Source organism: Theropithecus gelada, chromosome 8, assembly GCF_003255815.1.
Source record: "Theropithecus gelada isolate Dixy chromosome 8, Tgel_1.0, whole genome shotgun sequence".
Taxonomy (NCBI): Eukaryota; Metazoa; Chordata; class Mammalia; order Primates; family Cercopithecidae; genus Theropithecus; species Theropithecus gelada.
Genome location: NC_037676.1, coordinates 126,331,325 through 126,346,486, shown reverse-complemented (window position 1 = coordinate 126,346,486; position 15,162 = coordinate 126,331,325). Strand labels below are relative to the sequence as shown.

At 44.0% G+C, this 15,162-nt stretch overlaps 1 protein-coding gene and 1 long non-coding RNA gene across 2 annotated transcripts in view; one reads left to right on the top strand and one right to left on the bottom strand.

Annotated features, from left to right (window-relative positions):
- Window positions 1-15,162, bottom strand: part of FER1L6 (fer-1 like family member 6) — a 170,165-nt gene that overhangs the window by 58,831 nt on the left and 96,172 nt on the right. Inside the window, exons 21-23 of the mRNA XM_025394519.1 lie at window positions 11,436-11,585; window positions 1,332-1,442; window positions 913-1,074 (exon numbers count right to left, since the gene is read on the bottom strand). Of these exons, the coding sequence (XP_025250304.1) occupies window positions 913-1,074; window positions 1,332-1,442; window positions 11,436-11,585 (423 nt within the window). The remainder of the gene's footprint in view (window positions 1-912; window positions 1,075-1,331; window positions 1,443-11,435; window positions 11,586-15,162) is intronic.
- On the top strand, window positions 831-15,076 carry LOC112630305. The gene is made up of 4 exons (XR_003120840.1): window positions 831-1,454; window positions 2,652-2,836; window positions 13,436-13,571; window positions 14,352-15,076. It is a non-coding gene; the product is annotated as an uncharacterized LOC112630305 (long non-coding RNA).

The following is a 15,162-nucleotide window of genomic DNA, read 5'->3' as shown; positions in this document are numbered from 1 at the left end:
GCAATTTTTTTCTTTGCAATTAGTTTCAAATCAAAGCACAAAAAAGTATGTTGAAATACTGAAATAAATAAAAGCACAGATGTCAAAAAATCACTTTAGAAGCATAAATTCACATGTAAACTCCTGACATTCTAAGTACAAATGCTTTTTAAAAAATATAGCCATTAAACCTGTAATCCCAGCACTTTAGGAGGCTGAGGCAGGCGTATCATGAAGTCAGGAGATCGAGACCATCCTGACTAACACGGTGAAACCCCATCTCTACTAAAACTACAAAGAATTAGCCAGGCGTGGCAGTGGGCACCTGTAGTCCCAGCTACTCGGGAGGCTGAGGCAGAAGAATGGCATGAACCCAGGAGGCGGAGCTTGCAATGAGCTGAGATTGCGTCACTGCACCTCCAGCCTGGGTGACAGAGCGAGACTCCGTCTCAAAAAAAAAAAAAAAAAAAAAAAAAAAAACACAAAAAAAGTAGCCATTAAAATAAATTTTATTACAGTATTTTCTAGGCCAGTGGTTCTCGAATTTTAGTATATATCAGAATCACCTGGAAATCTTGTTAAACTAGACATCTGGCCCTCCCCACAATAGTTTCTAACTCAGAACAGCTGGACCTGAGAATGAGCATTTCTAACAAGTTCTCAGGTGATGCTGATGCTGATGAATTAGGGACCACACTTTGGGAACTGCTATTCTAGGAAAAAGTTTGTCAACCTGCTTTGATTGCTGTATGATCCACACTGGAAAAGTTTCAAAATAAAACAACAACAAAAGTCTATTATATCTCATTCTGAAATTCTGGCTTTTCACTAAATTAATCCTTTCTCGCAGATAGTGGACATCTGAAACCCTAAAATGTCTCATCTGTGGAAAAAAGAGGAATGAGCCAGGTCGGGAGAGTGAGAAGCTCGCACCACTTCGAAAGCGTCTGCCTGGACGCTGAAGTTCGGGTTGTTCTTGTAGCTCTGGATCACACAGGACTTCACACCTCGTCCTCCGCACTCGATGAGAACCTGGGGCCGATCCACGGAGAGGAGCTGCACCTTCTTCATTTCCCGAACTCCCCAGAAGAGAACCTGAGGAGACGTCCAGCAGAGCCATCGCCACCCCTCCACGGAGGAGCCCCGTGCCTGCCCTGGCTCTGTGTGGAAAAGTCAGACCTTCTCCCCAAGAACCACGCTATGTTCCTCCAGGAAAGAACCGCACAGCTTTTTGAGGGCTCATTCTTTTTCTCCAGGTCTCCCACCCATCCCATACCACCCCTCCTACAATTCAGGCAGGGCCGCTGCCCTTGAGTCCCGAAGAACAACTCAGCTCCTACCCTGACCCATACCTCCACTCGGTATTTTCTCAGCACCGGCCGAATGTTGGCAGGAACCGGGTAGATCTGGGTGATGTCTGGTGGCTCAACGGGTGGGAGGCCTTGCAGCCCGGAGGAAGGGACCTACCACACAAGGCACGTATGAGTTAGACACTGGAGAGACACAGGGGTGGCAACGGTACCACACAACCACCTCATCAGTAAGATGTTCACTGTTTTGCCAACAAAAGTAATGTTTCCAGCTTAAAATACAAGGACCATGCATTTTACCATATTTAATTATGTATGAATTGATAAATGCATTCATTTACAAGGGTAACCAACATTTAGCGAGCACTTAAGATGTGCCATAAGTCTAATAACCCAGAGCTCACAGTATAGAGGGGAGAGAGAAAAACAAATACGGAAGACAGGTCTTTACAACTTAATAAAAATTACACAAGAACCACAGCAGGGTAGTGGAGAAGGAGCTTCTACCAGATTCCAAACGTTTGAGTCTTAATGAGCCCCACTCCCTTCGGACTTGTCAAGATCTCCAGAAAAGCCATTATGCACTACTACTACGACTACTACCAAAAAAAAAAAAAAAAAAAAATTACATTTAATCCAACAGAGACTACGTCTTAATCAGTGGAGCAGAAAATGAAATGTTTTGAAGGCAGATGAAAACTTGTCACTTCTTGTGCACTTGGGGTTAATGAAACTTCAGGACAATTTCAGCTTTGCTGAAATTTCACACAAAGGACTTACACAGTTCTACTGAGAACAAGGTCTTTTTCTCAGTGTAGGCTATCTCACACTGCCCTCAAAACCTGGTTCGACACATACATCTTTCAAGAAGGTTTCCCCAAAGAAAACAAAAAATAAAAGAAGCTTTTTTTCTGACCCGATCCCAGCTGCTTCTACCATTTCAATGCCGGTTGAGTGCAATGTGTCCTCTATACAGATTTCATGCAGAAATTAGGAGACCGAGTCCAGAAATAAGGCTCTGCTGTGTGAGCCTGCACAAGTACCTTTCCCTCTCTGAGCCTCAGATACTGGGCCAGATGACCTACCAAGCTCCTTGGGAATCAGATGTTTTATTAAACATTGCGTTGGAGCAGGGGGTTCTCCTTCCTGGGGCTGTTTGTCTGCCCAAACAAATTACAGGGACTTGGCCAAGAGGAAGTCTTTATTTACTTCATTCTCCACGCCCCTCCATATACAGTGAGTTCTTGATAAATGTTTATTGGTTGACTGACATATTAGTCCACATGCTCCGTATGCTAGAAAAAGTCTAATTGTGCATCACAATCTGCAAAATGCAAATATATCACCATTCCTTTTTCACAGACATATTCTAGTTGGCAACAGCAGATGTGGTTAAGGTAGTTACAAGAAAGCTCAGAAAAAGGAGAGCAGACACTGCAAATGTGAAATAGGCTTAAGGTAATGGAGCTGCAGGATACACCAGTTCAGATCAAGAAGCTGGTAAATGACAAGGATGGCAATGCCCAATACTGCCTGGCAGTGAAGAGGTGAGCAATTTAGCATGCAGGCATCACCTCACTGGGAAAGTCAATAGCCCCTCTAGCTTTAAAGGGAAAGCCACAAAACAGCTGTGATGGTGGCATAAGAGGGGCTGCCTCCAGATGTGCTTTTAAAAAACCATCATATGTTTTATCCTGGGGCTGCTGAAGTATCAGCTTAGGAAATGGCCAAAGAAGTTTTGCTTCATAAATGCCTGAAAAATGCTGTTAAGAGCTCAACACAGCCCTTAAAGAATCCTATAACATGGTGGCAATTAAATGACTTTGCTACCAGCCAAGATTAAGCTTTTTCCAGTGAAATGGGTTGGTTGCTGGCCTATAAAACCATATGATATGCAGTTAGTCAGCACATAGGGCCAGGGAAAAACAAGGGATTGTTATGAAGGCAAAATAGCAAGAATTGGGGATGAGCAGGATGGGTAGTTGGTCTGAAAGCCAGACTGCTCTAATATCCCCATGGAAGTAAAATATCAGGACCTCAAAGTAGGTCCAGGACAAGGGTGAACCAGTGTGGCACACAGGGTACAAAAATTAAGGAGGCACTCACTCTTAGGGTCATGCATGACCCTAGTCCCAGCCCTGCCCATCTGAAAAATCACTAATGCTCAGAAACCTTTCTCCTTTCTGTCTCCCTCAGCCCATAATTTATATTTCTATTATATCTCATCTTTAGTACAGTGGTTTCTTGGGCTCCATCACTTAATAGCTCACTACATATTTTTATGTAGAAATGTCTAGCATGCAATAAAATATGGCAGGCACAGAGATAAGACAATGTGATTAACAAGAGAAACTAACCGAAGAAACAGACTCATAGAGGATTCAGATAATGTGGTAATCTGACATGAACTTTAAAGTAACAATGCTTAATCTGTTCAATAAGAAACCAGATAAAAAGTTTCAATAGATAAATGAAATCTATAATAAAAAAAGAAATGGAAATTCTATGGCTGAAAATTTAGTCACTGGAAAGAACTTAGTGAATAGGTTTTTAAAAAGAGGCAGGAGAAATGAGCTGGAAGATAGGCCATATTATGGATAAAATAAAGCTCAGAGAGACAAAATGATAGACAATGCATAAAAGAACATAAGAGGCACAGAGAATTAAAAGGTCTAATATACATGTAATTGGAGTCACAGCGGAGGCAAAAAAGAGGTGAGGCAAGGAGAGGAGAAAGGGGAGAGAAAAGAGGAGAAATAGAATAGGACAGAAGCAATCTTTGATAAAGGCTGACAATTTTCCAAAACTAATTTAAAACATCAAGCCAGGGTTTTAAAAGCTCTATAAAACCCAACAAGATAAAAACAAAACTGTACTTTAGTACAACATAGTAAAACTGCTAAAAACAAAAAATAAAGAAAAATACCTTAAAAACAATCAGATGAGGGAAAAAAAACAAAGATCACTTTTTAAGGAGCAACAGTAAGAATGATAACCAACATCTCAAAAGAGAAAGCACAGCCCAAACAATGGAATAGTATCTTCAGCTTGCTGAAAGAAAATTGTTTCCAACCCAGGCAAACAAAACAAAACAAAACAAAAAAACCTAAGAGGAAATTTAACGGGCCTAACATCAAACAGTGAGATTATGGCAAAGCCAGAACCACCAGAAGAGGTAAGTGTGAGCTATGGGATAAAGTTGGTGAGTTGAGGAGATTGTCTGGCGGGCTTGAGCAGGGTCTCTACTGGAAGTTTGTTTGTTTGTTTTGTTTTCAACAGTCTCACTCTGTCACCCAGGCTGGAGTACAGTGGTGCGATCCTGGCTCACTGCAACTTCCGCCTCCTGGGTTCAAGCAATTCTCCTGCCTCAGCCTCCTGAGTAGCTGGGATTACAATCGCATGCCAACACACCCAGCTAATTTTGTATTTTTAGTAGAGACGGGGTATCACCATGTTAGCCAGGCTGGTCTCGAACGCCTGACCTCAGGGGATCCACCCGTCTCTGCCTCCCAAAGCGCTGGGATTACAGGTGTGAGCCACTGCGCCTGGCCTGGAAGTTCTTAATATTATGTAAGGATCAGCGAGCTTTCCCTCCCTGACCCCTCACTAAGCCTATTTTAGGGTGGATGCCTTCTGCAAAGTCTTTATTAGCAGGTCAATAATCAGTTAATAACACTTTACCTTTAAAACAGGGAGAAAGCTCACACAGAGATGCTCTCTGAAGCTATTTAAATCATTTAACTCAGACCTCTAATGAGAAGACTTAATGAGTGCCAAGCATCAGAGAAGAATATCTCATTTTTTAAGCCAATAGAACTTAGGTTAAATCTATACCACATAGACAAAGAAGATTAAAAACAAATGAAAAAATTCGAGAACATTCACATGATGGTAAGAGAAAGAGTCCTAGAAAGTTGAATGAAAAGGAAGAATGGATTCTAAGCAGGCAGAGTTAACACATAAATCCACGGAGGCTGCACACGGCACAACTGTAGGGGGCGCCAGCCACATTGACCAAATAGCAGTGGCCCCTTCTGGGGGGGTGTAGTGCGCTACCCCTCTAGGAAGGCTGAGATATTTCTAGGAATTGGGAAGTGTGTTGGGCAGAATAATGACTCCCCAAAGATGTTCATATCCTAATCCTCAGAACCTATAAATACGTTACCTTAAATGGCAAAAAGGACTGTGGCACATGTGATTAAATTAAGGATCTTGGGATGAGGAGTTTATCCTGGATTATCTGGGTGGGCCCTATGTATCCTTGAGGGTCCTTACGAGACAGCAGCAGGAGAGCCAGAGTAGGAAGAGATGTGGTAATGGAAGTAGACGGGAGGTTCTGGGGAGAAATAGACAATGAGAGAGAGAGACTTGAAGAAGCTATCTGACTGGCTTGAAGGTAAAGGAAGGGCCACCAGCCAAGGAATGCAGGCCATCCCCAGAAACCAGAATAGACAAGGAAACAGATTTCCCCCTAGAGCCTCCAGAAGGAACACGGACCTGCTGATGCCCCGATAAGGGACCCTTTCCAACATCTGACCTGAAGAACTGTAAGATAATAAATTGGGTTGTCTTAAGCCACCACGTCTGTGGTCATTTGTTAGAGCAGCAATAGGAAACCAACACAGGAAGCAAAACATTCTAAGAAATGGAGGTGGACTTTCCAGAAGGAGCATATTCAAGCAGCAGAGGAGAGGAAAACTGTAATAGGAGAGAGAGGGCTCTGAAAACAAGAGAAACATTATAAAAGTAGGGGAAACAAGTGTTCTAAGTATGGAGAATGGAAAAGAAGGCCAAAGTGTGAATAACAACAGACAGTTCTAAGATTGCAGAAGGGGACACTGCTGTGAGGGGACCGGGGAATGGCCCGACTGTTGAAATCCGGCTCACACACAGAATTCCATGAATGTTTGTTCATCGAATGAGTAAATAGATGCATTTTTGGTTTTTTTTGAGAGAGGGTCTTGCTTTGTCACCCAGGCTGGAGTGCAGTAGCATGATCATAGTTCCTGCAGCCTCCACCACCATGCCCAGCTAATTTTTTATTTTTTGTACAGATGGGGTCTCGCCATATTGCCCAGGCTGGTCTTAAACTCCTGGGCTCAAACAATCCTCCTGCCTCAGCTTCCTAAAGTGCTGGGATTACAGGCGTGAACCACCAGGCACAGATAAAATATTTTACTGTGAGTCTATGATGTGTAAAATATTGTGGGCTTTTCTGTGTGATGTGGAGTAAACCTCACATGTCAAATCTCATCAGCTGATCCAAAAGACTCTACCTTTAAAATATATACAGAGCCCACCTCTCTTCCTTTCCATGGCTACATTGATTCAAGGCGCCTTTATCTCCAATCTGAGTAACTTCAAGAGTCCCCCAATGGGCCTTTCTGCTTCTCTCCTTGCCACTTCAGAATACACTGGATCCAGTGTCTTCGCGTTGCAACCTAAGTCACTGTGCCGAGAGTCCTCTCTTGGCTTCCCATCTCTCCCAGAACAAAAGCCAAAGTGCTTACCAGGCCCCATGTGATCTTTTCCCACTGGCCTCATCTCCTTCCCGCTTCCTATCATTTGTCCATTCCAGCCACATTGACCTCCTTGAGCATGCTGGGCATAATGAGGCTTCAGGGTCTGGAATTCGCTCTTCCCTCTGCATCTAAAGGCTCTATGCCCAGTTAGCTGCATGGTTGCCCAGTTAACCATGCAGCTAAAATGTGAGGCTAGAAAAGTAGTCTGAGGACAAATTTCAGGACAGCTTAACAGCCAGGTTACAGAAATGTGACAGTCTCCTATGGGGCAGATTTCCTCTTCAGGGAATATTAACACTTACCATGAAAAAATGTTTTGTGGTCAAATACATTTGGGAAATACCAAGTTTTGAAAAAGAAGTTAAAAAAAGTTCTTTGCTGCAGGACTACTCAGTTTCTTTACCATGGTAACTGGCATTTCAGATCCCCAAGAGAGATGTGATATAAAGCATTTCTCAAGCTTTCTTGTCACTGTATTTGGAGGGAGTGATGTTCCAAAAAAAAAACCAGACTTTGAGAAATGTTCCTAGTGGTATGAAGTAAGAGCTGCTGAAGATTTCTGGAGAGAAGGGTGGTAACACCAGCTAGTGTTTGGGAAGGAAGATGGAGGATGGAGTGAACAGGAAAAGTAAAGGAGGCCAGTAGCCGAGCAAGGAGGCCAGTGTAACATTCAGATGAGAACTAAAAGAACCCATGGGAACAGGGGATGGGAACCATTCAAGGAACAATCTACGGTGTGGCCCTGGCTATGGATAAAGATGTGATGTGAAGAATTAAGGCTTACTGCATTTTCAAGCTGGAGTGTCTGGGAGAACAATGGGGCTATGAGTCAGGATTGGGAGGACAGGGGGCGGCTCACTTGGATAGAGGAAGGAAATGAAAATAATGAATTCAGTCCGGTGCATAGGAGAACAAAGGTATTACATCCTTCATGTGTTTTTGAGACGGGGTCTCTTGCTCTCCTGCCCAGGCTGGAATGCAGTGGTGTGATCATGATCTCACTGCAGCCTCGACCTCCCAGGCTCAAGTAATCCTCCCGCCTCCACCTCCCGAGTAGCTGGGACCACGAGCATGTGCCATCAGACCCAGCTGAATTTTTACGTTTTGTAGAGATGGGGGTCCCACTATGTTGCTGAGGCTAGTCTTGAATTCCTGGGCTCAAGTGATCGTCCCCGCCTCTAAATCCTTCTGAGCAAGGGCAGTTTCAGTAATGGAGATAGAGAAACTGATGCGAGACATCCACAAATGAAAACTGAGAACAGCTGGTAACAAATGAAGGCATTTTCCAGCCCCTGTCTTCTCAGCGTGTATGAGATCCACATGCTAAGACAGTCATGCTGGTGATTAAAATAGTTTTTGAACAAGCAATCAAATGAGAAGAAGTCCTAATGAAATCCTAATGAATTGTATCTCAGGCTACTTACCTCTGACAGTGCTTACTTTATTATGTCGGCTGTCAGGAAGCAGCAGGGTCTCTCACCAGTGCACCCAGCTTAGGGCTGAGGGAGGGAGGATGAGAGGTGGGGCTACAGAACCCAGACAGCTGAGCCCACAGACAGCATTTGGGAATCCACTAGTCCAGCCTTCATTGGCAGATGCAGGGTGTCAGACCCAGAGCACTTATTAGGACAGCATTGTGTAGTGAAAAGACAGTTGACTGAATCCAATTCAGTTAGCATTGAGCCTCAGCTTTCTCACATGCAGAATGGGAGTGCTGGACTAGATCTCATTTTCCCAAGTCAGCCATTCCACGACCACCTTTACCACTTGTACATCCCACAACCATTTTTTTATTAGACACTTTTAGTTTTAAAAGGGAAACTTCATCTTGCAAGGGAAAACAAGTACTACTTGACAGAAATGGAAAGTCACTTTAAAAAGAAAACCAATGAAACAAAATAATGTTAGTGGAATATGCAATGTGAAGCCTTTTTTTTTTTTTTTTTTTTTTTTTTGAGACAGAGTCTCACTCTGTCGCCCAGGCTGGAGTGCAGTGGCATGATCTTGGCTCACAGCAACCTCTGCCTCCTGGGTTCAAGCAATTCTGGTGCCTCAGCCTCCAGAGTAGCTGGGACTACAGACATGCGCCACCACGCCCGGCTACTTTTTGTATTTTTAGTAGAGATGGGGTTTCTCCATGTTGGTCAGGCTGTCTCCAACTCCCGACTTCAGGTGATCTGCCCTCCTCGGCCTCCCAAAGTGCTGGGATTACAGGTGTGAGCGACGGCGCCTGGCCAATGGGAAGCATTTCTTAAACTTTATCTTTACTGTATTTGGAGGGACTGGTGTTCCAAGAGGCAGACTTTGGAAAATGTTCCCATAGGTGTCACTGATCTCTTTGTGCCTGGAACCTGTGCTATCCCTTATTAAAAAGGGAGGTTTCAAGTTGAGAGATATTCGAGACAGATGAACATCAAAACTGGCTTTCTTCTAGAAGTACTTAGAAGGATAAAACATGGCAAAGCTCCCTGCATATCAATCCAACACTATTTAATGCTGATTTTAACCTAAAATCACTCATGACAGTTTAAAGTCACCAGGATTCTCACTTAAGACTGGACCAACAGTTTTGAAGATTACATTCAGTTCTGATAGTCCATTTTACTGTGCAACACACATCTATTTGACTAGATCTGGTTCTATTAGAATCCCATTTGGTTTTAAGATTTGTAAGACAAAGATTTTTCTAGTCCTATCCTCCTAGGCTGCAGTCATTATGGAACTGGAGCCAATGCTTGAATTCGTGCTAATCCATTCCCCCAAGAACTCTCACCCAGCCTCAGCTCCCCTAACAGAGAGCTCACTCTTTCTCCGAGGCAGCCATTCCATCCTCAAAAAGTTCTCCCTTACATGGAGCAAAAACTAGACCACAGTCAAAGTCTTTGATAAGATGAGCTTAAGAACTCACCACTGTAGCCGTGTGCAACCCCCAAGGCTATAGACCTGGGCGGGGTCTGGGTTTGAATACAAGTGTGTCTAACCCCAAAGCTGCTCCCTTCCTCATTAGGCTCCCCAGAATCCCCAGCTCTGGTGGGACTCTCTGGATTCTAGACTCTCACCTGCCATATTGAGCAAGTAATTACCTTTCTAGCCAGCTCAGTTCCTTTACCTGAAATACATGGTAGAATTAGACATCTTGCTTTTATATTCTAAGGCATCATTATCATCTTAAATAGCTGTTTGTGGAGTGTTTATTCCATGCCAGGACCTTTAGATAGACTGACTATAATCCCCATTTTGCAGGTGAAACCCAGATTAAGTAGCTCACGCAAGGCCACACACTAGTAAGTGGTGAAACTAGATTTCTACTGTGGAATCTAGCTCTAGCACCTTCATTCTTAACTCATTCTCTTTGTGTTAGGAACCCTTGCCTTCTGGTTTCTCAACTGAGTTTTGACTTTATTTGATGTTTTTTGTTTTTGTTTTTAAATTGGGATATCTGGAAACCAGGCTTACCTATATAGACATTGTTATGGACTGAATGTGACTCTCCAAATTTCATATGATAAAATACCAATCCCAGTGATGCATTTGGAAGTGGGGCCTTTGGGAAGTAATGAGGTCACGAGGGCAGGACGCTCGTGAATGGGATTAATGCCCTGATAAGAAGAGACACAAGACAGAGAACTTCTCTCTCTCGGTCAGATGAAGATACTAGTCATGCCAGGTCTGCTGACACTTTGATCTTGGACTTCCCAGTCCAAGCCTCCAGAACTGTGAGAAATAAACATTGATTGTTTAACCTACCCAGGCTATAGAATTCTATTATATAATAGCAGCCTAAGACAGAGGTGTTGATCTGACTAAAAGGTAAAGTACCACCAGGCACCTCCTGGTGCCTCAGTGAGTGGGAAGTCAAGGGGAGAAATCTCTGATCCAGGCCCCTCAGCCTGCTCACTTCTTTTCCAGGTTCTCTCCACATCCTGTGTGTTCCTCTCCCGGACTGCTGGACTTCAGGGACTCAGCTTCTCTTCCCAATATCCGCCTCTGCTTTCTGAAAAAGTCTTCCCAGACACACGTTCATAAATCCGCCTGGGTCTTAGTGGGAAAGACTAAGAGTTCGTTGTTTTTGCAAAACCGTACAGTGTAAGGAGCAAAAGTCCTTAAAGGTCTAAGGTCAACTCTCAGTTCAACCACCAACCCAGCTGTGTGATAAGTCAGTCAATCACCTTAATTCTAAATGTACTATCTGTAAAATGGGAATCACAACACTTACCTCAGCAGGACTGAGGGAGCTCTAGTGTGATGAAAGGTATATGAGACAACAATCAGCACACCGGACACGTGGTAAGTGCCCACATATGTTTGCTTCCTCTCTGTTTTGTATCCTTTTATGGCCTGCATGGAGCTCAGGAACTGGCACAGAAGGCTGCTCAAGCAACGTTGGCCAAACTCACAAGAATCTTTCATCCTGAGATTCTGACTTACAAGCTCAGGGGATCTAGGAATAGTCCAAGTCACCTGAGTTCTTAAGTGCACCTCTCAGGTCCCCAGGACACACATTCAGATATGGGATTGCAGCGAGGGATCAGGCACAGCTTCACTCAAGTGGCACTTGTGGTGAGGCCACTTCTCTGTCCAGGTAGACCTGATAGATATTCGGTGCCACATCTGGTTCACTCACCTGCAGCAGTTCAAATACAGCAAGGAGATCCCCTCCGGAGAGGTTCCCACAAAAGATGGGGTGATAGCATAACCTGGGGGGCTCATAGTCCTGGTCAGCCAGCTTCACAACGGGAGCAGCCACTGTGGCACCCAAATATTCTGGCTTCCCCTAAAGAAGAAAAGAAATGAGTTTTTATTTCCTGATCATTAATTACCTGGTTCTGATTCACATCAATAGTTTTACAAATAACCTCCACAAAACCGTCAGCATCCGTGTCTCACTCTCTTCTCCTGCCAAGCTCCTCTTGCCCATTTCTATAGGCCTGGGAGGCAGTGGGTTCCACTCACGCTCCTAAAAGGGTCATCTTTGCTGGGCGCAGTAGCTCACGCCTGTAATCGCAGCACTTTAGGAGGCCGAGACGGGCGTATCACAAGGTCAAGAGATCAAGACCATCCTGGCCAACATGGTGAAACCCCATCTCTACTAAAAATACAAAAATTAACTGGGCGTGGTGGCACACACCTGTAGTCTCAGCTACTCAGGGGGCTGAGGCAAGAGAATCGCTTAAACCCAGGATGTGGAGGTTGCAGTAAGCCGTGATTGCATCACTGCCCTCCAGTCTGGCGACAGAGAGAGACATCTCAAAAAAAAAAAAAAAAGGGTGATGGGGGGCAGTTATCCCAGGGGCTTTCTGGCCCAAAGCTATCTTAGGGGCTATCCCTCTCCTCACATATTGAGCTCAGTAGGATATAGTCAAAATAATTATCCAGGGAAGACTGGAAGGGGAAAAGGAAAAATCAGGTAGCAGCAAACATTCCAAAGGATCTCCAGGACAGGGCATCACTGTGGTTGGGAGCACAAGCTTTGGAGCCAGTTTGAGTTCTCACATCTGCCACTTTCTAGCTCTATGCCCTTGGGCCAGTTGCTCAACCTCTGAGAGCCTCATGCCTAAAAAAGAGTTAAAAACAATACTTTTCCATAGGATCATTAGGACTAAAGGAATGTTGTATAGGCTTTGCATAGTGACTGGCATACAAGTGCTCACACCTAGTAATGATGAAGATGACCGATATGTTTAAGTGATGGGGGAGTCCTGCCCTATTTTACTTGGTAGTAGAAAAGGATATTAAACTATTTTTGTATGTATGTATGTAGGCCGTATGTTTCTATAAGAACTACGCAATGTGATGGCTCTGCTTCCTGCCTCTTTTGCAAGCCTGTGTGCACATCCCCCCGGAGGCAGCATGGGGCTGGCACAGTCATTCTGCTGTGCTATTTATCTCAAGAACTGCTAGAATATAAGCTCCCTGTGGGCAGAGTTGCCTGCACTATCCACTGCTGTGTCCCCTGGCACGGGGCAGATACTCAATGCATGTTGGTTGAGTGAAAGCTGTTGGAGAAATGACCTCTGCCATCCAACACCAGTGCCCTTGCTCTTTTTGGCTGAGGCTGGGTTTTAGCAGTCACACTGCTTCATTGTCTCTGGACTCCTGAAGTAACATGTGCAACCCTAGCAGTAGAAGGAAACTGGATTGAGGTGGAAACAAGGCTTTTTGTTCAACCACACTTGAAAACAAAGCTGCCTGCTGGTGTTGACTCGTGGAGACAGACCTGTTTTGGGGATGGGTGGAGTTAGGGCAGCTGGCTGGGAAATGAGTGATCTGCCTAACAATTTGTTCATTAACCCAGCTGGCATTGGTTAGTTCAAACTAGCCCTGGAAACAAAAGAGTAAACATATCTCAAGCAACCAATTTTCCAAATATAAACTCATTTATTCCAGAACCAGCAGACTCTTATGAGGACACAAGCCACTGGGAAATGAGGTAAGGTTCTAGACTGGAAGCATAGTTCGAGCAGATTCTGATTCCATTAATCTGAGCATCACCGTAGTTTGGGCCCTGTTTAGCTGCAGCACACAGGGGTGAACAAAAGTTTTTGCATGCCTACATGCATTTCTCTGGGAGCAAAGAGCACATTTTCATATCCCTTTCTCTCCCACATTTCCTTTTCCCTTTAGAGTCAATAATGTCACTGAATTTCTCTGTAAAGGGCTTGGCTTAGGATTGGGCCAGGAAAAGCCATTGCGGAATAGAGATCTGGAAGGGAAATGGAAAGCAATGGGGCAGCCAAGGGAAACACAGCCAGCCCAGCAGGTTAGTGTAACAGGACTATAGCCTACATACATACATACAGAAATATTTTAATATCCCTTTTTACTACCAAGAAAAATAGGGCAGGACTCCCCCATCACTTAAACATATCGATCATCTTCATCATTACTATGTATTGGCACTTGTATGCCAGTCACCATGCAAAGCCTATACAACATTCCTTTAGTCCTCATGATCCTATGGAAAGGTATTATTTTTAACTCTTTTTTAGGCATGAGGCTTTCAGAGGTTGAACAGCTGACCCAAGGGCATAGAGCTAGAAACTAGATGTGAGAACTCAGACTGAAGGCTGCCTGGCTCCAAAGTTTGTGCTCCCAACCACAATGGTGCCCTGCCCTGCAGATCCTTTGGAATGCTTGCTGTCATCTGATTTTTCCTAGTAGAGCGTTCAAAGACACTCTACTGCTGTTATTGTTTTCTGCATAGAAAATAAGCACTAACAATTGAAAGCATGTTGTTAGGAACAAAACTGAAAAGGTAGTTATTTTGTGGTCTTCCCTACAGAGCATCTATACTACATGCTAAATAGTAGAAATCCTCTTCCATAAATATACACATCTATCCCCAACTTATAGACAGGGGAATGGGGCCCAGAGGGAGGCAGTGGCTTGGAGGACTAGAATGTGGTTGTATAGGGGAGAGACTGCTACACTAGCCTCCACCACTTGTACAGGCAAAAGTGGGCACAGGGGACCTGGTTCAGCCTCCAACCAGCTGTGACTTTAAATAAGGTATCTGAGCTTTCTTTGTTTCCTTCTGTAGGAAGCAAGATGGGAACGTCATGGTCTCTAAGGTCTCTGCTCCCCTTCTGTGATGCTCACTTCTTGATTCCCTGCTGACCTTGGCCCAAAGACAGGGGCTGTCAGTACTGCAAGGAGGTGGAGCAGCTTTAGGAAGGCTTCCTGGAACTGTTTTACTTAATATATTTGTGCTCCTGCAACCTCATGAGGAGATGGAGACATTAAATAAAGAAACAAATCCTTTCCTTTCATTTTAGACTTCCTAATTTAAGAAAAGAATATTTGTGTAAGTTAAAAAAAAATCCTCCAGTAAGCTTTTAACTCTATCCAAGGGTTCAGCACACAAACGTCTTTGGAGAACAAGAGGTTTGGTCCACATCATAAAAGAAAAGGGACAGAGATGGATGTGTTGTGTAGGGCGTAGAAGCAACAAGCGAGAGAGGAAGAAACACAGTTAGAAAGGCTAAGAAAATACCCATCCATTTCTTTTCAGCCAGGTGAGATCAGTAAAAACCTCCCGTTTCCAAAAGGTATGAACATTTTTATTAAACAGCAACAGGACCTGGAATTAGCTGGAGGCTGGGTACGGTTGCAGGTTGCTTTATACAAGTATCACATTCCTGAAGAAGTGTGAAGTATCACATTCCTGAAGAAGACTGACATTCTGCAAACCAGACCCAATTTTAATTGCCATTTAAATGGAAATCAGTGAAAAACTCTTTTAGTAAAGCAAATGACCATCACCAATCTTTTTGGTTCTGTGAACTGTTTTCAGAGGTCAGGTTTGCCTCGAGGTACATCTAGTGTTCTCACCACTCACAGCATCAGGACTT